At 40.6% G+C, this 26,460-nt stretch overlaps 2 protein-coding genes and 1 pseudogene across 2 annotated transcripts; all 3 read left to right on the top strand.

Annotated features, from left to right (window-relative positions):
• Nucleotides 1–11,535: 11,535 nt before the first annotated feature.
• LOC124868957 (erythroblast NAD(P)(+)--arginine ADP-ribosyltransferase-like) lies at nt 11,536–14,038 on the top strand. Its single transcript, XM_047366626.1, has 3 exons — nt 11,536–11,727; nt 12,859–12,939; nt 13,060–14,038. The coding sequence occupies exons 2-3, from the start codon at nt 12,865–12,867 to the stop codon at nt 13,822–13,824; spliced, it is 840 nt and encodes a 279-aa protein (XP_047222582.1). The 5' UTR covers nt 11,536–11,727; nt 12,859–12,864; the 3' UTR covers nt 13,825–14,038.
• Nucleotides 14,039–18,113: 4,075 nt separating this feature from the next.
• On the top strand, nt 18,114–22,266 carry LOC124868711 (NAD(P)(+)--arginine ADP-ribosyltransferase 2-like). Its single transcript, XM_047366230.1, has 3 exons — nt 18,114–18,227; nt 19,877–19,979; nt 20,083–22,266. Exons 2-3 carry the CDS (start codon nt 19,896–19,898, stop codon nt 20,815–20,817), a joined length of 819 nt encoding a protein of 272 aa, XP_047222186.1. The 5' UTR covers nt 18,114–18,227; nt 19,877–19,895; the 3' UTR covers nt 20,818–22,266.
• Nucleotides 22,267–23,512: 1,246 nt separating this feature from the next.
• LOC124868785 lies at nt 23,513–26,326 on the top strand (annotated as a pseudogene).
• Nucleotides 26,327–26,460: the final 134 nt, after the last annotated feature.

Below are 26,460 nucleotides of genomic sequence, written 5' to 3'. Positions count from 1 at the left end.
GTCATATGCTATTGAGCCCTAAACAAACAATATCAGAAACTATTTCTTTCCCAAAGCCCCAGTATAACCCTGCTGAGCTCCCTTCAAGGGTGGTTGTCTCTACTAAAGACTAAGATCGACACCTCCACCCATCTTCCAAAGGGTCTGGTCAACACCTTTATCGCTGCCTCTCAGCCTTCTCAAGCCCAGGATTTATCACCCACGATCATCCTGTCCGCATTTATTCACCTGACTACAGAGACTCCATCCATCTCCACCCGTTCGGCACGCCACAGATGCCGCCATAGGCTTAAGGCTGCCGCCTCAGGTGACGCCGAAGATAAGCTCGATGCTTCTGCCTCAGCCGCCGCCGAAGATCAGCTCGATGCTTCCACCTCAGCCTCCGCTGAAGGTCAGCTCGACGCTTCCGCCTCAGCCGCCGCCAAAGGTGAGCTCGACACTTCCGCCTCAGCTCCTGCCTCTGCTGTGGGGCGGCCCGACGCCTCACCTCCTGCCTCCGCTATGGGTCGGACCGATGCCTCAGCTCCTGCTGATCAGTTACCACCGTCGTCATCTACACTCCTGGCTCAGACATCATCCACTTCGTCATCCACACTCCTGGCTCAGTCAGCAGCATACTCCTCGTCATCTACACTCCTGGCTCAGTCATCATCATCCTCATCATCATCTTCATCATCTACACTCCTGGTTCAGACATCATCATTATCTTCATCACCTCCAGTCTCTGCTAAAGGGTGGCCAGTTGTTCCTGTTCCCGCGTTCCGATAGGGGTTCGAGAGTGAACCACCTCTAGTTCCTGTTCCCGAGTTCTAGAGCCTCAACAGTCTTGCTGCAGATCTCCATGGCTCCGCCGCAGACCTTCAGGCCTCCACCGGAGATCCTCAGGGCTTCGTCGCACATCCTCAGGGTTCCACCTAAAATGTTTGCACAGTACCCTATATATATATATATATGTAGTACTGTACAAACGTTTTTGGCAGGTGTGAAAAGATTCTGTAAACATTTCAATTATCATTATTCATCATTTATTTTCACCAATATAGGTATTAGGTATAGGTAATTGCCCTCTTACAGATTTCTTGTGTTTTTGCTATTTTGTCACTTAAATGTTTCAGACAAATTGTAATACTGGATAAAGATAAACTAAATAAATACAAAAAACTTTTTTCAAATGATTTCATTTATTGAGAGGAAAAAAGCTAACCAACTTGGCCCTGGGTAAAATGTAATTAAAGTCAATAACTAGTTGTGGCACACTCTACAGCAACATTACGTCGACAGTTTGGTATAATTGGAAATTAGTCTTTAACATCACCACTGAGGATTTTTGGCCCACTCTCCTTTGCAGAGATATCTTAATTTAGCCATTTTAGAGGATGTTCAAGTGTGGGGAAAAGGTCAAACTACAATATTTGATTCACATTTTAATCTAGACTTTGGCTAAGCCACTCCAATACTTATTTTTTTCAGTCCCCCAGTGGTGGCCTTGCTACGATTGGATCATTGCCCTGCTGCATAACCAAAAGTGTGACTGGGCTTAAAGTCCTGTACTGATGGCTACACATTCTTCTGCAGGACGTTCTGGCAGAGAACACAATTCATGATTCCATCAATTATGGCAATTCGTCCAGGTCCTGAGGAAGCAAAGCAGGCCCAAACACTACAAACAACATGTTTGACTGTGTAATAGGAAAATAAATGTTTCTTGCTTAAATCTAACTAAGTTGTATGCTTGTCTCGAACTTTTGGGTTATGTTATGGAATCATGGAACCATTCCCTGTAATTAGCTTCATTTTGAAATGTTGTGCTAATTTTCATTATTTTTTTCATTCCTCTGTCCTTTTTGTCCTCCATGGATTGTCATGCGGCTAGCAATAAAAAGGTAAGCCAAAAGGTTTTCATTTTGTTGCTTATGATAATTGCAATGTTTATTTTTGGTGGTTAACAGGATTAAAAAGCCCAAATCCACTGGTCCACAAATCAAATCTCCTCTGGCCCTTTGCTGTGCCTAGAATTCCTGTCCACAAAACACATGTGGTGTCATGATGTAGGGTTGTTTGGTTTTTGGTTTCGAGTTTCTTCTTATGTTTTTCACAGTTACGGTTTTGACTTGTTCTTTTGTTATTATTCTTCTTAGATTTTGAATCATGCTTCTGCTATTTTCCTGGTCATGCTTTTGTTTTGTCGTCTTCATGTTTTGTCAAGTTTGGTTTTCGGATCTGGTTATGCTTTTGTTTCATGTTTTTCTAGTTATATTTCTGTTAGTTTGTTTCCTTGGATTTGCGTTCTGTTCAAGCCATGTTTTGCTCCTGTCACGTTGTGTTCTCTGTCAATTAAGTTTATTCGGTTCACCTGTCCAAGTTAATCTATCTCCTTGCTCCACGTGTACCATGCTCCATTTATACACACCTGTTCAGTAAGTCATCGCGGAAACATTTTTCATTCTCATGCTCATGTCTTGTTCTAAAACCAATTCTTGTTTTTTTGATCATGCCATGCCTGTCTTGCCTGCCAGTTTGTTTTGTTTCTGCCTCCTGCTGTGAGTGAGTTTTCATAATTAAACCTCTTTTTTTTCACTTACCATCACGCTGCCTGCTCGTCTGCCCTGTGGGGTCCAATTCCAAGTAAACCGTGACAGTATGTTTCCGCCAAACAAGGACCTCGCGGAGGAGCATCAGGCTAGCTCCATTGACCTCCTTACTTTCCTGTCTCGGGAGGCGGAGACGTCGTTGCGCCGTTCTGCGGGGCTGTCAGTGCCGCAGTCGGCTTATGATGGAACCAGGTTGGCGATTCCAGTTCCGGGGACAGGTCCCCTTCGTCGCCGTTCTCCGCCTCCTCCCCTGGTTGTGCACTCTGGTCCGGCAGTGAGGCCCACGTCCTCCTCCCGCCGCAAGAAACGCCGACGTGCAGCGGTTCCGGAGGTGGTTTCCCAGCCAGCCTACGTGAGGGCTGCAGCAAGTGAGCCCGATCTTTGTCTGCCACAGCACTGTCTGCCAGGCTCGCTGCACCTCCGCCCATGCCGTCTGCGCTCGCTCCAGCCCGGAGTTCTGGGGCAACACCTGCCGAGCTGGAGCAGCGCTTGAGGTTCACTGCTAGCCAAATCAAGATCCTCAGGACGACAGGTCTCCTGTATTCCTCTCCTGAGTTGATGGAGAGGATAAAGCAGATCGAGATGGAGTATGAAGCGGCAGTAAGGCTGTTTTACTGCCATCCTCCATCATCCACGGCAAGTCTTCAGGAAGCTGCTGCTGCAGAGCAGCCCACGTCAGAACTCCAGGGAGCTGCTGCTGCAGAGCAGCCCATGTCAGACACACCACAGCCTCAGCCTGAGTCAGCCTCAATCCCCACCACACGGCGCAGAAGATGTCGTAAGAGGGATGCCCTGGCTCAAGTCATTGGGGGCCCCGGCGACGCCCCTGCTCACGCCACTGAGGGTCCGCGACGCCTCAGCCCCTGCTCACGCCACTGAGGGCCTCCACGTCTTTGGTGCAGGCCTGGTCGCCCGCCTGAACTCTGTGCCTGCTCGGGACAACCTCCTGGTCGCCCGCCTGAACTCTGTTTTTGGCCCTCCTACCAAGGCCCCCACCGCCAGCCCTGGTCGGGTTGTTTTCTTTTTTTTGGACTGGCGGGGGGTTCTGTCATGATATAGGGTTGTTTGGTTTTTGGTTTTGGGTTTCTTCTTATGTTTTTCACAGTTACGGTTTTGACTTGTTCTTTTGTTATTCTTCTTAGATTTTGAATCATGTTTCTGTTATTTTCCTGGTCTTGCTTTTGTTTTGTCGTCTTCATGTTTGATCAAGTTTGGTTTTCGGATCTGGTTATGCTTTTGTTTCATGTTTTTCTAGTTATATTTCTGTTAGTTTGTTTCCTTGGATTTGCGTTCTGTTCAAGCCATGTTTTGCTCCTGTCACATTGTGTTCTCTGTCAATTAAGTTTATTCGGTTCACCTGTCCAAGTTAATCTGTCTCCTTGCTCCACCTGTACCATGCTCCATTTATACACACCTGTTCAGTTAGTCATCGCGGAAACATCTTTCATTCTCATGCTAACCAAGTCTTGTTTTTTTGATCATGCCATGCCTGTCTTGCCTGCCCGTTTGTTTTGTTCCTGCCTCCTGCTGTGAGTGAGTTTTTGTAATTATACCTCTTTTTTTTTCATTTCCCATCAAGCTGCCTGCTCGTCTGCACTGTGGGGTCCAATTCCAAGTAAACCGTGACATGTGGACCAGTTGTGTAAACTCCCACTAACACCCAAGCACCCTGTAGAGGCTGTAGAGCTGTTCAAGCGTTCCACAGCCAGGATGAATACCACAATGCTCTTGATCTTTATAACCTTTCATGTTGTATGTGTAAGTAAACGTGATGAGTTGTTTGCAGGCAAGGAGGAATGGTGGAATCGGGATGATGCAGTCAGTTGAGGACATCATAAAGATGGAGGCTGATTGTGCTGAACAAAGAGCGCACATATCTTAAGATTATGGAGACTGTGCAAGTGTGTTTGTACAAGATAATGGGGTACGGGATCTATGTCATGTTGCTACTGTTTGTTCCCCACCCTTAAAGAGCAGCAACGTTTATGTAACTAGGGACCACCCTAAATATAATAAAAAGAGGTGTTGGAGAGATGGTTTTCAGAGCGGTAGGAGATTTGTAACTGAAAGCACATCTCTGTCCGTTCTCCTCGCATTGAGTAAGAAACTAATTATCTGGTCTTTCTCTTCTTTTTGTGATGATTATAAGTATTTTAGGTTGATTAAACCTGACAAAAAACAAGAACGAAAAGACAGACACCTGAAATGAAAAAGTGATTATTTTGCTGAAAAAGCTGCACTGCTATTGCAAAGCTGTAGCTTAAGATCTGTTGGGTTATTTACTTGTACTGATGACTTAAAAGTAAAAGTAATTGTATCAGCCTTTGAAACGTCTCTAAATTAAATGGTAATTAAATTTAAACAAATATTTTTTTAGATATACATGCCTGACCATATAAGGAATGAAATTTCCACATCTTTGTTGAAACAGAAGTTTGTAGGAAAACAAACTGCAAGAGAGAATGATGCAACACTTTCTATCAGTTAGATTAATAATGCTGACCAGCACACTGACTTGACGTTTCTTGCTTGAGCTCATGCTCCATTTTCTTAGTAACTATTTTTGTATAAAAACGGTGAGACCATTAAAGTCATATGCTATTGAGCCCTAAACAAACAATATCAGAAACTATTTCTTTCCCAAAGCCCCAGTATAACCCTGCTGAGCTCCCTTCAAGGGTGGTTGTCTCTACTAAAGACTAAGATCGACACCTCCACCCATCTTCCAAAGGGTCTGGTCAACACCTTTATCGCTGCCTCTCAGCCTTCTCAAGCCCAGGATTTATCACCCACGATCATCCTGTCCGCATTTATTCACCTGACTACAGAGACTCCATCCATCTCCACCCGTTCGGCACGCCACAGATGCCGCCATAGGCTTAAGGCTGCCGCCTCAGGTGACGCCGAAGATAAGCTCGATGCTTCTGCCTCAGCCGCCGCCGAAGATCAGCTCGATGCTTCCACCTCAGCCTCCGCTGAAGGTCAGCTCGACGCTTCCGCCTCAGCCGCCGCCAAAGGTGAGCTCGACACTTCCGCCTCAGCTCCTGCCTCTGCTGTGGGGCGGCCCGACGCCTCACCTCCTGCCTCCGCTATGGGTCGGACCGATGCCTCAGCTCCTGCTGATCAGTTACCACCGTCGTCATCTACACTCCTGGCTCAGACATCATCCACTTTGTCATCCACACTCCTGGCTCAGTCAGCAGCATACTCCTCGTCATCTACACTCCTGGCTCAGTCATCATCATCCTCATCATCATCTTCATCATCTACACTCCTGGTTCAGACATCATCATTATCTTCATCACCTCCAGTCTCTGCTAAAGGGTGGCCAGTTGTTCCTGTTCCCGCGTTCCGATAGGGGTTCGAGAGTGAACCACCTCTAGTTCCTGTTCCCGAGTTCTAGAGCCTCAACAGTCTTGCTGCAGATCTCCATGGCTCCGCCGCAGACCTTCAGGCCTCCACCGGAGATCCTCAGGGCTTCGTCGCACATCCTCAGGGTTCCACCTAAAATGTTTGCACAGTACCCTATATATATATATATATGTAGTACTGTACAAACGTTTTTGGCAGGTGTGAAAAGATTCTGTAAACATTTCAATTATCATTATTCATCATTTATTTTCACCAATATAGGTATTAGGTATAGGTAATTGCCCTCTTACAGATTTCTTGTGTTTTTGCTATTTTGTCACTTAAATGTTTCAGACAAATTGTAATACTGGATAAAGATAAACTAAATAAATACAAAAAACTTTTTTCAAATGATTTCATTTATTGAGAGGAAAAAAGCTAACCAACTTGGCCCTGGGTAAAATGTAATTAAAGTCAATAACTAGTTGTGGCACACTCTACAGCAACATTACGTCGACAGTTTGGTATAATTGGAAATTAGTCTTTAACATCACCACTGAGGATTTTTGGCCCACTCTCCTTTGCAGAGATATCTTAATTTAGCCATTTTAGAGGATGTTCAAGTGTGGGGAAAAGGTCAAACTACAATATTTGATTCACATTTTAATCTAGACTTTGGCTAAGCCACTCCAATACTTATTTTTTTCAGTCCCCCAGTGGTGGCCTTGCTACGATTGGATCATTGCCCTGCTGCATAACCAAAAGTGTGACTGGGCTTAAAGTCCTGTACTGATGGCTACACATTCTTCTGCAGGACGTTCTGGCAGAGAACACAATTCATGATTCCATCAATTATGGCAATTCGTCCAGGTCCTGAGGAAGCAAAGCAGGCCCAAACACTACAAACAACATGTTTGACTGTGTAATAGGAAAATAAATGTTTCTTGCTTAAATCTAACTAAGTTGTATGCTTGTCTCGAACTTTTGGGTTATGTTATGGAATCATGGAACCATTCCCTGTAATTAGCTTCATTTTGAAATGTTGTGCTAATTTTCATTATTTTTTTCATTCCTCTGTCCTTTTTGTCCTCCATGGATTGTCATGCGGCTAGCAATAAAAAGGTAAGCCAAAAGGTTTTCATTTTGTTGCTTATGATAATTGCAATGTTTATTTTTGGTGGTTAACGGGATTAAAAAGCCCAAATCCACTGGTCCACAAATCAAATCTCCTCTGGCCCTTTGCTGTGCCTAGAATTCCTGTCCACAAAACACATGTGGTGTCATGATGTAGGGTTGTTTGGTTTTTGGTTTCGAGTTTCTTCTTATGTTTTTCACAGTTACGGTTTTGACTTGTTCTTTTGTTATTATTCTTCTTAGATTTTGAATCATGCTTCTGCTATTTTCCTGGTCATGCTTTTGTTTTGTCGTCTTCATGTTTTGTCAAGTTTGGTTTTCGGATCTGGTTATGCTTTTGTTTCATGTTTTTCTAGTTATATTTCTGTTAGTTTGTTTCCTTGGATTTGCGTTCTGTTCAAGCCATGTTTTGCTCCTGTCACGTTGTGTTCTCTGTCAATTAAGTTTATTCGGTTCACCTGTCCAAGTTAATCTATCTCCTTGCTCCACGTGTACCATGCTCCATTTATACACACCTGTTCAGTAAGTCATCGCGGAAACATTTTTCATTCTCATGCTCATGTCTTGTTCTAAAACCAATTCTTGTTTTTTTGATCATGCCATGCCTGTCTTGCCTGCCAGTTTGTTTTGTTTCTGCCTCCTGCTGTGAGTGAGTTTTCATAATTAAACCTCTTTTTTTTCACTTACCATCACGCTGCCTGCTCGTCTGCCCTGTGGGGTCCAATTCCAAGTAAACCGTGACAGTATGTTTCCGCCAAACAAGGACCTCGCGGAGGAGCATCAGGCTAGCTCCATTGACCTCCTTACTTTCCTGTCTCGGGAGGCGGAGACGTCGTTGCGCCGTTCTGCGGGGCTGTCAGTGCCGCAGTCGGCTTATGATGGAACCAGGTTGGCGATTCCAGTTCCGGGGACAGGTCCCCTTCGTCGCCGTTCTCCGCCTCCTCCCCTGGTTGTGCACTCTGGTCCGGCAGTGAGGCCCACGTCCTCCTCCCGCCGCAAGAAACGCCGACGTGCAGCGGTTCCGGAGGTGGTTTCCCAGCCAGCCTACGTGAGGGCTGCAGCAAGTGAGCCCGATCTTTGTCTGCCACAGCACTGTCTGCCAGGCTCGCTGCACCTCCGCCCATGCCGTCTGCGCTCGCTCCAGCCCGGAGTTCTGGGGCAACACCTGCCGAGCTGGAGCAGCGCTTGAGGTTCACTGCTAGCCAAATCAAGATCCTCAGGACGACAGGTCTCCTGTATTCCTCTCCTGAGTTGATGGAGAGGATAAAGCAGATCGAGATGGAGTATGAAGCGGCAGTAAGGCTGTTTTACTGCCATCCTCCATCATCCACGGCAAGTCTTCAGGAAGCTGCTGCTGCAGAGCAGCCCACGTCAGGACTCCAGGGAGCTGCTGCTGCAGAGCAGCCCACGTCAGAACTCCAGGGAGCTGCTGCTGCAGAGCAGCCCATGTCAGACACACCACAGCCTCAGCCTGAGTCAGCCTCAATCCCCACCACACGGCGCAGAAGATGTCGTAAGAGGGATGCCCTGGCTCAAGTCATTGGGGGCCCCGGCGACGCCCCTGCTCACGCCACTGAGGGTCCGCGACGCCTCAGCCCCTGCTCACGCCACTGAGGGCCTCCACGTCTTTGGTGCAGGCCTGGTCGCCCGCCTGAACTCTGTGCCTGCTCGGGACAACCTCCTGGTCGCCCGCCTGAACTCTGTTTTTGGCCCTCCTACCAAGGCCCCCACCGCCAGCCCTGGTCGGGTTGTTTTCTTTTTTTTGGACTGGCGGGGGGTTCTGTCATGATATAGGGTTGTTTGGTTTTTTGGTTTTGGGTTTCTTCTTATGTTTTTCACAGTTACGGTTTTGACTTGTTCTTTTGTTATTCTTCTTAGATTTTGAATCATGCTTCTGTTATTTTCCTGGTCTTGCTTTTGTTTTGTCGTCTTCATGTTTGATCAAGTTTGGTTTTCGGATCTGGTTATGCTTTTGTTTCATGTTTTTCTAGTTATATTTCTGTTAGTTTGTTTCCTTGGATTTGCGTTCTGTTCAAGCCATGTTTTGCTCCTGTCACATTGTGTTCTCTGTCAATTAAGTTTATTCGGTTCACCTGTCCAAGTTAATCTGTCTCCTTGCTCCACCTGTACCATGCTCCATTTATACACACCTGTTCAGTTAGTCATCGCGGAAACATCTTTCATTCTCATGCTAACCAAGTCTTGTTTTTTTGATCATGCCATGCCTGTCTTGCCTGCCCGTTTGTTTTGTTCCTGCCTCCTGCTGTGAGTGAGTTTTTGTAATTATACCTCTTTTTTTTTCATTTCCCATCAAGCTGCCTGCTCGTCTGCACTGTGGGGTCCAATTCCAAGTAAACCGTGACATGTGGACCAGTTGTGTAAACTCCCACTAACACCCAAGCACCCTGTAGAGGCTGTAGAGCTGTTCAAGCGTTCCACAGCCAGGATGAATACCACAATGCTCCTCCTGAAGCCAAGATTCTACTATCAGCCAAACTCTTTTCTCCGATGCCCTGGCATAGGGATTCCCAGGAAAGCTGAGGAGTGTGATTGCCCTGTAGTTGGAACACACCATCCGGGGGGACCACCACCCCAGTCTGCCAGTCCAGAGGCATTGTCCCTGACATCTACACATTATTGATGAGGCCTGTCAACCATCACAGCCCTACAACATCCAAAGATTTGAGGTACTCAGGGCAGATCTCATCGACCCCCGAAGCGTTTCCACCGTGGAACCTTTTGAACACTTCGGTGACTTCAGCCTGGTGATGAACCAACTCCAGTCCCCAGTCTCTGCTTCCACCAGCGAAGGCATGATGGCAGGATTGAGGAGATCCTGGAAATACTTATTCTACTTCCCAATATTGTCCCCTGTCGGGGTCAGCAGCTTCCCACCCCCACTGTAAACCGTGTTGGCAAAGCACTGCAGCATTTACTGTTGTTTCCAAGCAGAATGACGGAGTCCCCTACTGGGGCACTGTCCAGCACCACCAACATGAATGCCAGGAAAGCCGGGTACTCCGCATTGCTGCTTGGCCCGTAGGCCAAAAAAACAGCCCGAGACCTCTTCCTGATCTGGAGGTACAAGGATGTGACTCTCTCATTCATCGGGGTAAACCCTAACACAAGATGACTAAGCTGGAGGGCGACAAGCAAACGCACCCCAGACTGCCATTTCTCCCCGCAGGCCACTTCAGAGTAGAAGAGAGTGCAACCTCTCTCAAGGAGCTGGGTTCCAGTGTCCACACTTTGCACTGAGGTGAGCCGGACTATTTCTAGCTGATATCTCTTAACCTCCAGCACAGGGTCAGAGTCCTTCCCCCCCCAGCGAGATGACATTCCATGCCACTAGAGCCAGTTTAATCATCCAGAGATCGGGTCATCGAGGTCTCTGCCTTTGACCGCTGGCCAGTTGTCTTAGCGCTGGTCCCTCAGAGTTACCCCTGCAGGGTTTCCCCTGCATGTGGTTGGGCCCACTGGGGAATAGCCTTGCATCTCCCATTCGGGCCTGGCCTGGCCGGGTTTCACGAGGAGTAACCCAGCAGTCAGGCACTTGCCGACGAGTCCCGTCCTCAGGCTTAGCTCCAGGGTGGGGCCCCAGTTCCGCCCTACCAGGCCTCATTGTACATGTCCTAATGGAGGCTTCTGAACCAGACATTATCTGACCTATCAATCAGAGCCTGTCTGCCATGGGAGACCCTACCAGGGGAATTAAAGCACTGGTAAACATACCCTCTAAAATCATTCAAGCACTCAAATCCCTTCACCACGTTAATGTGTCGGTTCAAGGAGGGGGGGTGGCAGTTCAAACTACTAACCTTAAATTAATTACATATTATTTGCTAATTATTTGTCCAAAATTAATGTATTTGTAATTTTGTATTGCATCTGTATCATGGAAATTTTGTAAATCCCAATGTTACAACAACTTTGCAAGCCAAATTAGAAAGGCCAAACCATTAATAGTGAGATGAAAAACAACAACTATAATGTCCAAAGAAGTATGGGGTTGGTTTTAGTCAAATGGCAGTTCGTCCTTGAACTGTTTTTGCACATGATGCACACTCTGTTTATGTACTTATTTGTGGTTCTGCATGTCTAACCACCTAGGAAGCAGTCTGCAGGGTTCTTTTGAAAAACAAGAAGTGGTATTTTGACTTAAAGCATACAACACTTTTGCCACTTTGCACATTTACAGTTAACATATACATTGCATCTATTTTTATGTGAGGCCATTCATGACACGGGAATAGATACACTAGTGTAAATAAAAGCACCTTGAAGACAATCATGCATCATGTCTGTACAATCAGACAGTATTTGAAATGTGTTTTTTTTCTGTGTGGAGGGTATATGAAGGATAAGGTAACTTGTGATGGGTTAACTCTGAAACTCCTCCTTTTTTTCCCTGTCATTAAAGAGATCAGATTAGCTGTAACCACAGGGGTTCGTCTATGGGTTCATCAAATGAAACATTTGTAAGCCTTCTCTTTAAAATTTATATTCACTTTTATTTTGACCTTTATCTTTATTTTACTTTTTTCTAATCAATCTGCTGGTTATTTAATTGATCTACAGAAAAGACAGAACATTTTTATAATTTCTTTTCATCTTGTTCCTCATCTCCACAGAAGCTCTTCCTAAAACTCAGGTAAAGACCTATTTTGATTGTGAAATGTAGTATAGGTTTGACTTTTTTAGGGTAGAGGTGGCAAAAAACAACATCTGAACTGCTAGATGAGGTGTTTGATAGGTAAAAGTGTAATGCAAGAACACAATGAATGATCTCTTTTGTCAGTTTGTAAAATAAAGGTAAGTCCCATGAGGAAGATAAATCTATGACATGCAGCAGTCCCATGCAGACAATAATAGGCTAGTTATTGTCATTATTCTAATGTTTCTGTCAACTATAGAAGTGGGAATTGCATTTTTTTCATAAATGTTTCACTACACATGTATATGTTAAGATTTGAGTTGCTGTCTTCGATCAGTTGTTTATCAGAAAATAATTTATCACTTCAAAACTTAAAAGCTCTCACTCCAGATTACATAAGAGCTACATTAATCCTGTGTTAAATGCTGCAGTTTCACCATAAAAGTTCAGACATTGAAAGCTCCAAATCTGTGCAACAGAAGGTTGTCAGGAGCAAATAGAAAGTGGAATTATTTTTATAATGGTTACCGCTACAATAAATACTATGTTTTGTCAGTACCACCCTCATTTTTTAATTATATATCAGGACTATAACATTATCAGCTTGTCAGTCAGTCAGTCATTTTCTACCGCTTATTCCATAGTGGGGCGCGGGGGAATTGTCAGCTTGTCATATTATTTAAAAAAAAGTTCTTAGTTATTCGCACTGAATGACTGTTTAAGAGGTGAAATGTAAGATTTAATTTCTTGATTGTTCCTTAGAATGTGAAATTAACAAGTTACAACAAGAGCTTTCTAGCAAGCTGACCTCAAAATTCAGTATGACAACTTTGCATATAAAGGTGTCTTCAGTCTCCGCTCAGTTTGTTTAAGGGTCCAATCAGAATTTGGGATTACAACTGTGAAAATCCAAATATTCCAGATCATGTTTTTCATTGCTGCTGTTTAGTGTCTCTATATTGTTTTCTGGCTTAGCAACTTTAAATATAAACACTGTTAGGGTAATATGCTGGAATTTCATTCTGAAGCATAATGTTATATGTTAGCGGAATAGATCTTACACTTAAGTGAGATGAATGACTATGATCGGAAACCAATAATCAGAATTTACTTAAAATGTCTTTGCAGGACTAAATGCTAAAGTTAGCAATGATGACCATGTGGACATCCCTGCTTTTGGTGTTTGGAGCTTCCATTTCTATTGCAACGGTAATGTAAACTGGGTGAAACAGGATATATGTGTTTCTTTAATCAGACATACTGTATCTGTACAGACATGTGAAAAAATTACCTGAAAGGTTTAATTTCTATCTTGTTTTCTTGTCGCAGAAGTATAGATCTGGGGTTGATCCTCTCATCCCACTGGACATGGCTCCAAAGTCTGTTGATGACATGTATGAAGGATGTGCAGACAAGATGGCGATCAGAGTCAAGACTGAGTTTCTAGGGAATGAGAAAAAGATAAACAAAAATTTTGCACTAGCTTGGAAAGAAGCAGAGAAACGGTACAAGAAACAGAAGCCCAAACATGGAAAGAAGCCTCCCACAACCCTGGAGAACGAACAGAAGATGGCCATATATGCCTATACTCTGGACAAACCGGAAATATATGCTGAATTCAACAATGCAGTCCGAACACAGAGAGATCAGTACAAAGGCACATTTCAATATCACTCACTGCACTTCTTCCTCACAGGCGCTCTTAAATTTCTCAACTCTCGCAAACCTAAGACAGAAAGATGCCTTACTGGTTACCGGAGAGTCAACAAAAAATACAACCTAGGCGTTCTCAGCAAAGAAGTTCGCTTTGGCGCTTTCACCTCCAGCTCGATGGGGGAGTACCCCAGAAATGAAACATTTGGCCATGAAACATGCTTCGAGATTTACACCTGTTTAGGAGCAGACATCTCACTGTACTCAAAGTTTGGAGAATCAGAAAGAGAAGTCCTGATTCCTCCTTATGAAATATTTAAAATTACAGACATAAAGAAGAGATCTGAGGACAAGAACCTTCCATGTGAGGTTGTTTTGAAACTAAAGAGCACAGAAAAAGCTCTTTCGAACTTAAACTGTGCATTTTTCCTTGATAACTGATCCAATGAATCTACATATGTCAAATTTTAGTGAAACATGCACAAAGAACAACCATAACATTAGATTTCTTTTGAGATTGATTTTAATATGAACTATTGAGATTTATCTAGCAAGGTGGCGCAGTTGGTAGCACTGTTGCATTGCAGCAAGAAGGTCCTGTGTTCGATTCCCGGCCGGGGGTCTTTCTGCATGGGGTTTGCATGTTCTCCCCATGCATGCGTGGGTTCTCACCAGGTACTCAGGCTTCCTCCCACAGTCCAAAGACATGCCTGTTAGGTTAAATTGCCCTTTGGTGTGTGCATGGTTGTTTGTTGCCCTGTAATAGACTGGCGACCTGTCCAGGGTGTACCCTGCCTCTCGCCCATAGACTGCTGGAGATAGGCACCAGCTTCCCTGTGACCCACTATGGAATAGGTTGTAGAAAATGACTGACTGAGATTTATCGAATCACAAAGACATAATTTCAAATCCAAATTAAAGCTACCACACATAGTTTCACCAAAGATAATCTGAGATGGGAACTTGCTTTTAACTGGTGTGTAAATGTTCAAAAATGTAAAAATAAACTACTGAATCAGCACATTTCATTGTAAACTTAAGAAATGAATAAATACCATGTACCCTGCCTCTCGCCCATACACTGCTGGAGATAGGCACCAGCTCTATGGAATAAACGGTAGAAAACGACTGACTAAATAGCATGTTTTGTGTAGCTACTATACTTCCCATGCATCTGTAAAACTTAGTTGTTGAATCATTTGGTCCAAATAAAATTTGTTGCCACGGCTCATATATGCCTACTTGAATTGATGTTATTTTAGTTTAGAACTGTTTGTTTATAGACTGTCGGACTATTGAACCTTAATGGTTTTAAGGTCTTTTAGTTATGTCTTTAAACTGAGTGCACATTGTTCTTCAGTTTCTTGTTTTCTTGTGGTTGAGCATGTCTAACCCTCTCAGGAAGTGGCCTGTACAAGCTTTTAGAGGAAGACGTGTCTTGACAAAATATTTAATCTCACTAAACACACTATACATAATTTTATTTAGCATTATTTACTATCAAACAACAACAGACTGATAAGAGACTGTTTTTAAAGGATTTATGACCCATAATGCTTAGTTGTACCCAGTACTGTAATAAACAATACAAAATAAAAAACATAAAAAAATGTACTCAACAAAGGTATCAACAGTTTTAAACTTTCAGACTTTTAAGAGAGAGTATAGATTTACCTTCAAGGTGAGTGAAGAAAAGAGACAATAGACATATCAATAATTATATACACACAGCAGGATAATCATGTAGGTGACCAAACCTACAAATAAGCACACTTAATTTATTTAATATAGCAGGAATTAAAATTCCACAAATTCCAACATGCCAGCTACTTTATAAAGACAGAATAAAAAAGCATTAAATCTAACCATGAGGAAACCAGGTCAAAGGTAATTTTAGATGTAAACTTGCTTTTAACTGGTGTACAAATGTTCAAAAATGTTAAAATAAACTAAGTTGAATTAGCACATTTGATTGTAAACTTTAAAAAATGACTAAATAGCATGTTTCATGTAGCTACTATACTTCCCATGTCTCTGTAAAACTATTTGTTGCATCATTTGGTTCAAATAAAAGTTGGTTCCACGTCTCAAATATGCCTACTTGAATTGATGTCAATTTTGTTTAGAACTGTTTGTTTGTAGACTGTCGGACTATTGAACCTAAATGGTTTGAAAGTTTTTTAGTTTCTCTTTAAACTGAGAGCACATTGCTCTTCAATTTTTTGTTTTCTTGTGGTTTAGCATGTCTAGCACTTTAAGGAAGTGGCCTGTACAAGCTTTTAGAGGGCAACGTTATAATAATGTTATTTAACAATATTTACTATCAAACAACAACAGGCTGATAAGAGACTGTTTTTAAAGGATTTATGACCTATAATGCTTAGCTGACCCTGACTGGTAGCCTGTCAGTGATAAAAAATTAAAAAAACATAAAAATGCACTCAACGAAGGTATCAACGATTTTAAACTTTCAAAGACTTTTAAGAGAGAGTATAGATTTACCTTCAAGGTGAGTGAAGAAAAGAGACAATAGACATATCAATAATTATATACACACAGCAGGATAATCATGTAGGTGACCAAACCTACAAATAAGCAAACTTAATTTATTTAAAATAGCAGGAATTGAAATTCCACAAATTCCAACATGCCAGCTACTTTATAAAGATAGAATAAAAAAGCATTAAATCTAACCATGAGGAAACCAGGTCAAAGATAATCTGAGATGTGAACTTGCTTTTAGCTGGTGTGCACATGTTCAAAAATGTGAAAATGAACTAAGTTGAATTAGCACATTTGATTGTAAACTTTAAAAAATGACTAAATAGCATGTTTCATGTAGCTACTATCCTTCCCATGTCTCTGTAAAACTATTTGTTGCATCATTTGGTTCAAATAAAAGTTGGTTCCACGTCTCAAATATGCCTACTTGAATTGATGTCATTTTAGTTTAGAACTGTTTGTTTGTAGACTGTCGGACTATTGAACCTAAATGGTTTGAAAGTTTTTTAGTTTTCTTTTTAAACTGAGAGCACATTGCTCTTCAATTTCTTGTTTTCTTGTGGTTTAGCATGTCTAGCACTTTAAGGAAGTGGCCTGTACAAGCTTTTAGAGGACAACGTTATAATAATGTTATTTAACAATATTTACTATCAAACAACAACAGGCTGATAAGAGACTGTTTTTAAAGGATTTATGACCTATAATGCTTAGCTGTACCCAGTACTGTAATAAAAAATACAAAATAAAAAAACATTAAAAAAATGCACTCAACAAAGGTATCAACAGTTTTAAACTTTCGAACATTTTTAAGAAAGAGTATAGATTTACCTTCAATGTGAGAGGAGAAAACAGACAATAGACATAGCAATTATTATATTCACACAGCAGCATATTTATGTAGGTGACCAAACCTATAAATGAGCAAACTTAATAACAGGAATTTAAATTTCACAAATTCCAACATGTCAGCTACTTTATAATGACAGAATAAAAAAAGCATTCAAATCTAAGCATAGGTGTACAAGAATAAGTTATTATTTGTTTGTTGTGGCATATAAATTAGGTCTTAAGAGACAATAACTACAGATTTATTTTATTAAATATCTAATGTGGTTATTTATATTTGAAAATAAGTACTGAATTTTTGGAGTACTTTAGTACTTTATTTTGAACTCTGTTCAAGTATGGAGATATACTGTAGTTGACTATAGCTAGGAGTGTTAAAATTGAAAGTGAGATAAGTGAGTATTCCCAAACAAAAAATGATGAATTAAACTGAATAATTTATATTAGTTTGATGATTAGTTGTACTTTATCACATGTACCTGCTCAGTTGTGCAGACTTTACCAAATTGTCTCACTCCAGAATTCATAATACCTACACTGGTCCAGCTCAAAATAAAGCAATGCTTCTTAAATTTTAGAAAGTATACTGGAAAATGCCAGTAATGCCTAGGTAATAAATGAAGTTTGTTCAGAACACCTGTGTTAAAATTAAATAATTCATGTTGATAGTTCAGCAGACCCTGAACTCAAACTAAGGTTTAAAAAACGAACTTCCACAGTTAGTGAGACATAAAGGTCTTTGGGAAAGCAGATGCTTGCGTGAAAATGAGAAATTTGAAAGAATGATAAGACACGTTCTATTATTTGGATGTTAAAAATTGGAAAACACACACTGATTGAACTTCCTTTTTGTGGTCATGTACCATAAAACCCTTGAGAAGACATCTGTTAAGGCCTTCGGATGAATAGAAGTGTCAAATAAAACACCTAAAAGCAGCATTAAGCCTAACGATCCTTCCTGCTTTAACATGAAGCTCTGTGATAAGTGATTATTAATGAATGTGTAATAAAGTCAATAATCGTACTAGTAAAAGCAATGTGTTTTGGGTGTTAGAGTTAATCAGACAAATGGGGACCTTGAAGTGCATAAGTTCTCCTACACACTGCCATTGATGATATTGTGGATGGCCTGGAAACAGTTTAAGGTTGACATATAGAGAGAAGCCACAACCTTCAATGCATGGAAAAAGATTCAGACTGTTGCTTAAGGACTGTGTTATTGAAATCTGCAATGGAAAAAAATATGTGCTGTTGTTCCTCTACTGATACAAGATTTAGATCTTTGGTATTGTGAGAAAATCATCAGCAGCTGATTGATTAGCTTGAAAACTCCTCCTTCTTTTTTCAGTATAAAAAGCCAAGTAGGGTTGAGGTGGGGAGAGGGTTTCCCGATTTTAGTCAGTCAAGATTTTTGAGTTCGTGTACTTTATCACTCATCCAACAGAAACCCTTTTTGAGGCATTCATCTATATAGAAACTCTTTCTGCATCTCAGGTGTGAGTATTTTTTGTTTTCTAAAACGCCACAATAATTAAAACTTTTTAAGGTATAATATTAGAAAATATAGTGTTAAATCTGATTGTTTGATAAGAAAACATGTAACTCCACAGGAAAATTGTACTACTGACATCACTAATGTAACAATGCAATTTAATGGTAAATTCAAAGTGGGGGTGAAATTTGCAACATATACTGATTATACACATGCAGTCAATTTTTATCATATTGTTGTTTACTCTTGACGTCTATGACACTGACAGGACATTTATTTCTGTTCATAACTGCTTTTTTAATACTTATGAACATGTCCAAAATTGTCTAAGTGGTCCTAACATATATGTTCATGCTACTATTGCTGTGGGTACAGTCTCCTCTGACGCTTCTACATCTCTGCTACAGCTGTCCATCATCACACTGTCAACTGTCAAAATTTGAAATATAAAGTCCAACCCTGAGCCACTGTTCAAAAATATGTAAAATGAACTGCACATTTTAAATTCATGTTTTCGTTGTCTGATGAGCTAACCCCTCCCTTCTACTTCCGTTTTTCTGAGGGGATTGCTCAATCCAGCTCTCCATCCAATGGGTCCGGACAACATTTAATCTGAAAGGTCTTACTATGCAGGTTTACTGATTAGATATTTGCCTTAACGAGCAGTTGGACAGGTGTACCTAATGGTCAGTAAAAGTATAAAGCCCAACCCTGAGTCACTGTTTGAAAATAAATAAAATGAACTGCAGATTTTAAATTCATGTTTACATTCATTAGCGCAAAATGTTGGTGTGGTCTTTGACAGTTCCATTTAATTTGACAAACTGATCAACTAAGTGGGGAAGAAGAGTTTTTTTTCAGATAAAGAACATTAGTAAAGGGAACTCCTACACTCCATCAAAGTACTTTGTAAAGTAAGTAATATCTTGATCATAGTTTTGCTTGGATTACTGCAACTGTTTGCTAGTCTTAAAATAATCTTCAGTTTAGTAGCTGCCACCAGTCCAAAATGGAGTTGCAAGTATTTTGCCTGGAAAGAAGTGCAAAGATCACAAGATCACATTGCATCTGTGTCAGCATCTCTTAACTCTCTTAGTGCTCATTTTAGAATCTAGTTAAAACTTTAAGGAGGCATACAGCTTTTCACCGCCCTCTCCTGGGGGTTTAGGTCACAGGCTGCTTCATCTGCAGCCTGTTTATAAACCTGTTGTACACGTAGAACCAACTGTGCACACACAGTGAAGAGATGGTCTGAGGTAACTGATGAAGTTGTGAGGGACTACATCAACCTCTGTGTGGACAACTCTGTGCCCCCAATACCAGTACAGTGTTTCTCCAACAGAAAGACCTGCATCAACCAGCAAAGGCAAAGGCCCTCTTCTTCTTGAGGAGAACCTTTGCATTATGGATTTGAACCAGTCCTTCAACAGGTTTGATCAAATATTCACCCAGTCCTTCCTGCAGCAACCCTGCTTATCTTCAAGCTCTACCTGCTTTTTATTCCCAAATTTCAAACCTTTAATCTCTCAGCAATTTCCACGTGGTTGGGGATTGGACCAGGAGAAAAAAAGGCATAACTATTTTACAAAGACTGATACAGTGACAAATATTCAACATGGTGCTCAACAAATGTTTTTCTTCTCTTTTTTTCAGGATTGTATTGTGAGACAAGATGGCAAAGCTGGCAATTTGGACAGTAGTCTTGCTTTCATTTGGATTCTGTAGTGGGTTTCTGCCATTACAGTGGATGAAGAAGGTGAAGGGTGCATAGTTTGGGGATTGCTTTAAGTAGTGCACAGGCATATATGAACAACATAAATACTCAGAATAAATAACACATTTATTTTGTTTTTGTTTAGAGCTCTTCATTCCCTCTGGATATGGCTCCAAACTCTGTTGATGACATGTACAATGGCTGTGAAGATCAAATGAACAAAATAGTAACGCCTCTGCTAAATAGGGAGAACAACGGGGAATTTAAAGATGCCTGGCTTAAGGCAGAGCAATACTATAACATGAAGTGGGCGAATACCAATATACTGAAGAAAGAAGAAATCATGGCTCTTTATTCATACACTCTCGAGAATCCACCGTTGTACGATGAATTCAATAAGGCAGTACGAACACAAAACCGTCAGTACAAAACAAATCAATTTAAATTTTACGCACTGCATTTCTTTCTCACTATGGCCCTGCGCTCTCTCAAAAGCAAGGCAAAAGAGTGTATCACCACTTACCGGAGAACAAAAAGCAAATTTGAAACGGATGTCAACAAAGAGATTCGATTTGGTGCTTTTACCTCCAGCTCGGTGGGTTCTTATCCTTCTACTAAATTTGGAAAAGAGTCATGCTTTGAGATTTCCACTTGCTTTGGAGCAGAAATCTCAAAGTTCTCCAGGTTTGAATCAGAAAATGAGGTCCTGATCCCTCCATATGAGGTTTTTAAAATAACAGACATAAAGAAAAGGTCCCTGATGAGCTGGAAACTTCCATGCAAAGTTGTCTATAAACTGAAGAGCACAAGAAATCCACATTCCAATTTAAACTGTGCTTTTCCAAGAATATCTGCCGGGATATTCGAGTCCAAGAAATAAAAGTAAGGCTTTGCAGAGATGGACATAATTGGACAGATTTTGTTTAGGATACGGGCAACCTGAAAGCTGAATTTATAAAAAAGCCAGAAAACATTTGATACATTAGTTAGTGCTACAACCATTAACTTTGTGTTTACTTTGCTTGCTATTGCATAAAAAGTTATCCCGAACCCATATTGCTGTGCTTTTTCTATGTCAGAACTCCTAGCCTGTCACAGCAAATTGAGACTTAAACTGAGTCAAGTACTACGGGTACGGAAGTCCAGAAATGCATAAATGATTATATAAACATGTCATTAGCTACATAAACTTGAAAACAAATACATATATAATTCACATTGAATTGAATAAAAAATCCAATAAACATGTTATATTTACAAATAAAGAATATATTAATACTTCAGCAGGTACTTTATTATTTCATGGTTGCGGGTTGCAGCACATCAGTTTGTTTCGTCTGACAGCCTCAGTAAATAAAGTCAAAGGGCAGGCCTGTGAATTCTAACCAATCATGTCAGAGTCTATATGGCAAGCTACAGCTTAAAACATTTTAAGGTGGACATCAGTAAAGCAACCATAATAACTTTACAAAATACAGAAAAAAGGATTCCAACATATATTAATTGCAACTTTTAATTAAACAATTTTACAGTTAATTACTTAATAATGTATTCATTTAATTATTTTCATCCTGTCTTCGTCGTATAGAAGAGGTTAAGCAGATTTCAACAAAACATAAATAAGTTTTGTCTGAATGTGACCCAAACAGGTCCAGGCTGTGTGGTTTCTATGTAAGTCGTAGAAGTTCGAGTGGCAACCAAATAAAAGGCAGAGCACTTTGTTTCTGTTACTGCATGAAGACACATTAAATTATTGACCTTTGACAATGATTAATTAATGAATTTCTGTAATTCTACTTTTAATGTATTTATGACTTGCAGAACTAATTGTTTTAACTATTTCTATATTTATTACATTTTGGAACTTTGGAGCTGAATACTCAGCTGAAAGCATCTTTGTGCCAAAAGGCAGTCATTCCTTACGACTGTCGCTACATGCTTGCTCAAGATACTAAGTCAATAACTCAAAGCAATTAGCTCAGCCTCATTAGATAGATAACGTTTTTACTGAGTGGCATAAAATGATGATCAGCATTCGACAATATTGAATTAAAATTTGATTTGAACTGTACTGTATATGTAACTTGATCTATATCTGACTGCATGACTGGATTGTATTGGATTATTATGATTCGAATTTGAAGGAAAATGTATGCAATGTGATTAGATATAAATTTGACCTGTTTGTCTTATAAAACAAGATGACATTTGTTGTTAATTGGTGGTCTATACATTAATTGAATTGAGCCAAAACTCTTTAAATGCATTTTCTCTACCTTTGTTATATTTCCTGATTGATTTTTCTGCTTAATAAACTTTACAAAACGAAGCATGAGCCCTGCTGAATGCATCTTAAAATTAAAGTTGTTCATAAGATAGAGACATCACTTTTTAAGAACTGAAACTGGTTCAAGTTTTGAAAATGTGATTGTTCTTTAGGTAATCTTTTTATGCTGCATACCCTTATTTTAAATGTCTTGTTTGAGATCATACTAGCATGACTTCTCCATTGTTAAGTTTTATTAAAGGTGCCATGCTGAAGTTAAGTTACACTCATTTCATTGAATTGTATCAAACAGTCAGGAACTGAACCTTTATAATGTGGGACAGCAGCAAGAAAAACCCAAACTGCATTAGATCTATCTTTGTATTTTATCTTAGAAATAAAGCACTATTTTAACAACACCCTGCGGGATAAATACCATGATGCACATGACCTATTTCACCTGTTACCTTCAGGCAGAAGGTATAGGACCACTAGAATGGCTCACAGTCTGTATCCTCAGGCTGACGGACATCTCCTCCTTTCTCTGCCCCCACCCATCATCATTATCTCAACTCTCACCATGACAATAACTGTGAACTGGATATTGCATTGTTGCAGCAACCTATTAATATTGCCTAAACATCTGACAGTTTTACAGTATATTTCTCTTCTCCTATCATGCCCTTAGATGCTATATTACTGTCTGTGTCCGCACTGATCACCATAGCCTAACAAAGTTATATTTATTCATTTTGCACCACTTTGCACTTTTACTGTGCAGTTGTATGACACTTCACCAAATTTTGTTTCTGTGTTTTGAATTGCTGGATCATGATCCAGCTCTAATAAAATACTTTGCCTTGTATAACAACATCACACCATTTTAAATGAAATATTTTGCAAAACTTTAATTTGTGAATTTATTTTTCAATTAATTAAATTTGTGAGAAATGAAATTGTAGGACAAACACAAGCAGTAATAAAGGCTACATAATATTTTTGAAAATACACAAAGGTGCAGTGCAGCCAATAGTGTTATTTCAAGTCAACATATCTAATGTGAAATAAGTTAAGTGTGACTTTAAAGTTTAGGAATGAGCTGTAGCTTGTTTTGTAGTCAAAATGGTTTAATGATCTGAGCTTTTTTGAATATTGTTACAGTGCTTAATTGTCAGGAAATCAAAGTTAATTTTTTTTATAATTTGACTAACCCCATATCAGTTATATCATTTTCTGTAGAATCTAAACTCAGTCCAATTCACCACAATCAATAAAGACAGAAGAGTCTTTAAAGGAGCAGTAACTCTAATTGAGATTATTTGCAGCTGGCACCAAACAGGCAGAACGGCTCGTCTTCACCAACGGTGAGTCTAGATGTGCAATAAAGCCAAAGAAAAGTCATTGTATTTTTACTCTTCTTTGTTAAAAACAACTAAAGAAATTAATGCAGTTAAGTGCAAAAGTAGACGTTTAAACAATTTAAATATGTGTAAACATATTGAGAGATTTGTTTTTAATTTAGTCAAACTTTGTAAATAAAATCTTCACATTTTATAAAAACCTGAATTTAGCGGTATAGAACTGTCTAATAGGGCTGCAGACTCATCAAACATGGCAAAGATGGTAGTTTGGACAGCAGTGCTGTTAATTGTGGGAGTCGCCACGGAAACTGCAAAGGTAAGCAAAATGAAATGATGGTCAATAATGGTGGAATACACATCTTATTGGATGATTACCAGATTTGTAATGAAATCTCTTCTCCCTGAATGTTTTTTATGACTTTTGGCAGAGCTTGTTTCAGCTGGACATGGCTTTGAGCTCTGTGGATGATATGTACAGGTCCTTCTCAAAATATTAGCATATTGTGATAAAGTTCATTATTTTCCATAATGTCATGATGAAAATTTAACATTCATATATTTTAGATTCATTGCACACTAACTGAAATATTTCAGGTCTTTTATTGTCTTAATACGGATGATTTTGGCATACAGCTCATGAAAACCCAAAATTCCTATCTCACAAAATTAGCATATCATTAAAAGGGTCTCTAAACGAGCTATGAACCTAATCATCTGAATCAACGAGTTAACTCTAAACACCTGCAAAAGATTCCTGAGGCCTTTAAAACTCCCAGCCTGGTTCATCACTCAAAACCCCAATCATGGGTAAGACTGCCGACCTGACTGCTGTCCAGAAGGCCACTATTGACACCCTCGAGCAAAAGGGTAAGACACAGAAAGAAATTTCTGAACGAATAGGCTGTTCCCAGAGTGCTGTATCAAGGCACCTCAGTGGGAAGTCTGTGGGAAGGAAAAAGTGTGGCAGAAAACGCTGCACAACGAGAAGAGGTGACCGGACTCTGAGGAAGATTGTGGAGAAGGGCCGATTCCAGACCTTGGGGGACCTGCGGAAGCAGTGGACTGAGTCTGGAGTAGAAACATCCAGAGCCACCGTGCACAGGCGTGTGCAGGAAATGGGCTACAGGGGCCGCATTCCCCAGGTCAAGCCACTTTTGAACCAGAAACAGCGGCAGAAGCGCCGGACCTGGGCTACAGAGAAGCAGCACTGGACTGTTGCTCAGTGGTCCAAAGTACTTTTTTCGGATGAAAGCAAATTCTGCATGTCATTCGGAAATTAAGGTGCCAGAGTCTGGAGGAAGACTGGGGAGAAGGAAATGCCAAAATACCAGAAGTCCAGTGTCAAGTACCCACAGTCAGTGATGGTCTGGGGTGCCGTGTCAGCTGCTGGTGTTGGTCCACTGTGTTTTATCAAGGGCAGGGTCAATGCAGCTAGCTATCAGGAGATTTTGGAGCACTTCATGCTTCCATCTGCTGAAAAGCTTTATGGAGATGAAGATTTCATTTTTCAGCATGACCTGGCACCTGCTCACAGTGCCAAAACCACTGGTAAATGGTTTACTGACCATGGTATCACTGTGCTCAATTGGCCTGCCAACTCTCCTGACCTGAGCCCCTTAGAGAATCTGTGGGATATTGTGAAGAGAACGTTGAGAGACTCAAGACCCAACACTCTGGATGAGCTAAAGGCCGCTATCGAAGCATCCTGGGCCTCCATAAGACCTCAGCAGTGCCACAGGCTGATTGCCTCCATGCCACGCCGCATCGAAGCAGTCATTTCTGCAAAAGGATTCCCGACCAAGTATTGAGTGCATAACTGTACATGATTATTTGAAGGTTGACGTTTTTTGTATTAAAAACACTTTTCTTTTATTGGTCGGATGAAATATGCTAATTTTGTGAGATAGGAATTTTGGGTTTTCATGAGCTGTATGCCAAAATCATCCGTATTAAGACAATAAAAGACCTGAAATATTTCAGTTAGTGTGCAATGAATCTAAAATATATGAATGTTAAATTTTCATCATGACATTATGGAAAATAATGAACTTTATCACAATATGCTAATATTTTGAGAAGGACCTGTACACTGGCTGTGAAGACAAGATGGAGCACAAAGTGAGGACTGAGTTTCTGCTGAATGAGAAAAATCAAAACAAAAATTTCTCCTTGGCCTGGAATGAAGCAGAAAAATACTACAACCAGAAATGGAGACCCAAACATGGAAAGGTCCCTTCCAGAACCCTGGTAAAAGAGGAGATCATGGCTATTTATGTCTACACAATGGATGAACCCAAAGTCTACCCTGAATTCAATGATGCAGTTAGAACACAGAACATGGAGTATAAAACCATATTCAAATACCACGCTCTGCACTTCTTTCTCACAAATGCCCTGAAAAGGCTCAGCACTTCCAGAAGTACTCTAAAAAAATGCCTCACTGGCTATCGAAGGGTCAACAGCTACTCAACAAACAGATTCGCTTTGGCTCTTTTGCCTCCAGTTCAATGCTTGGTTATCAACGCCCTTACAGATTTGGTGACAAAACATGCTTTGAGATTTCCACCTGTTTGGGTGCGGACATCTCATTGTACTCTAGGTTTGGAGAATCAGAAGCAGAAGTTTTGATTCCCCCGTATGAGGTATTTACAGTGATGCAGATTAAGAGGAGATCTGGGCAGAAAAATCTTCCATGTGACATTGTTTATAAACTTAAGAGCACGCAAAAAGCTTTTTCCAACCTAAACTGTGCTCTTGTCTAAATGGAGTGGACTCGCATATTTGGTGTCAATTTGAAAATATATGAAAATAAAATTTTGTTTCAGATTGGCATGTTTTAATCTTTCTTTCAATAAACACAAATTGGTCACATTTTAAGTGATCTACATATGCTAAA

Source organism: Girardinichthys multiradiatus, chromosome 5 (genome assembly GCF_021462225.1).
Source record: "Girardinichthys multiradiatus isolate DD_20200921_A chromosome 5, DD_fGirMul_XY1, whole genome shotgun sequence".
Taxonomy (NCBI): Eukaryota; Metazoa; Chordata; class Actinopteri; order Cyprinodontiformes; family Goodeidae; genus Girardinichthys; species Girardinichthys multiradiatus.
Note: the sequence above shows the minus strand (reverse complement) of the source record. Positions and strands in the feature narration are given on the sequence as shown.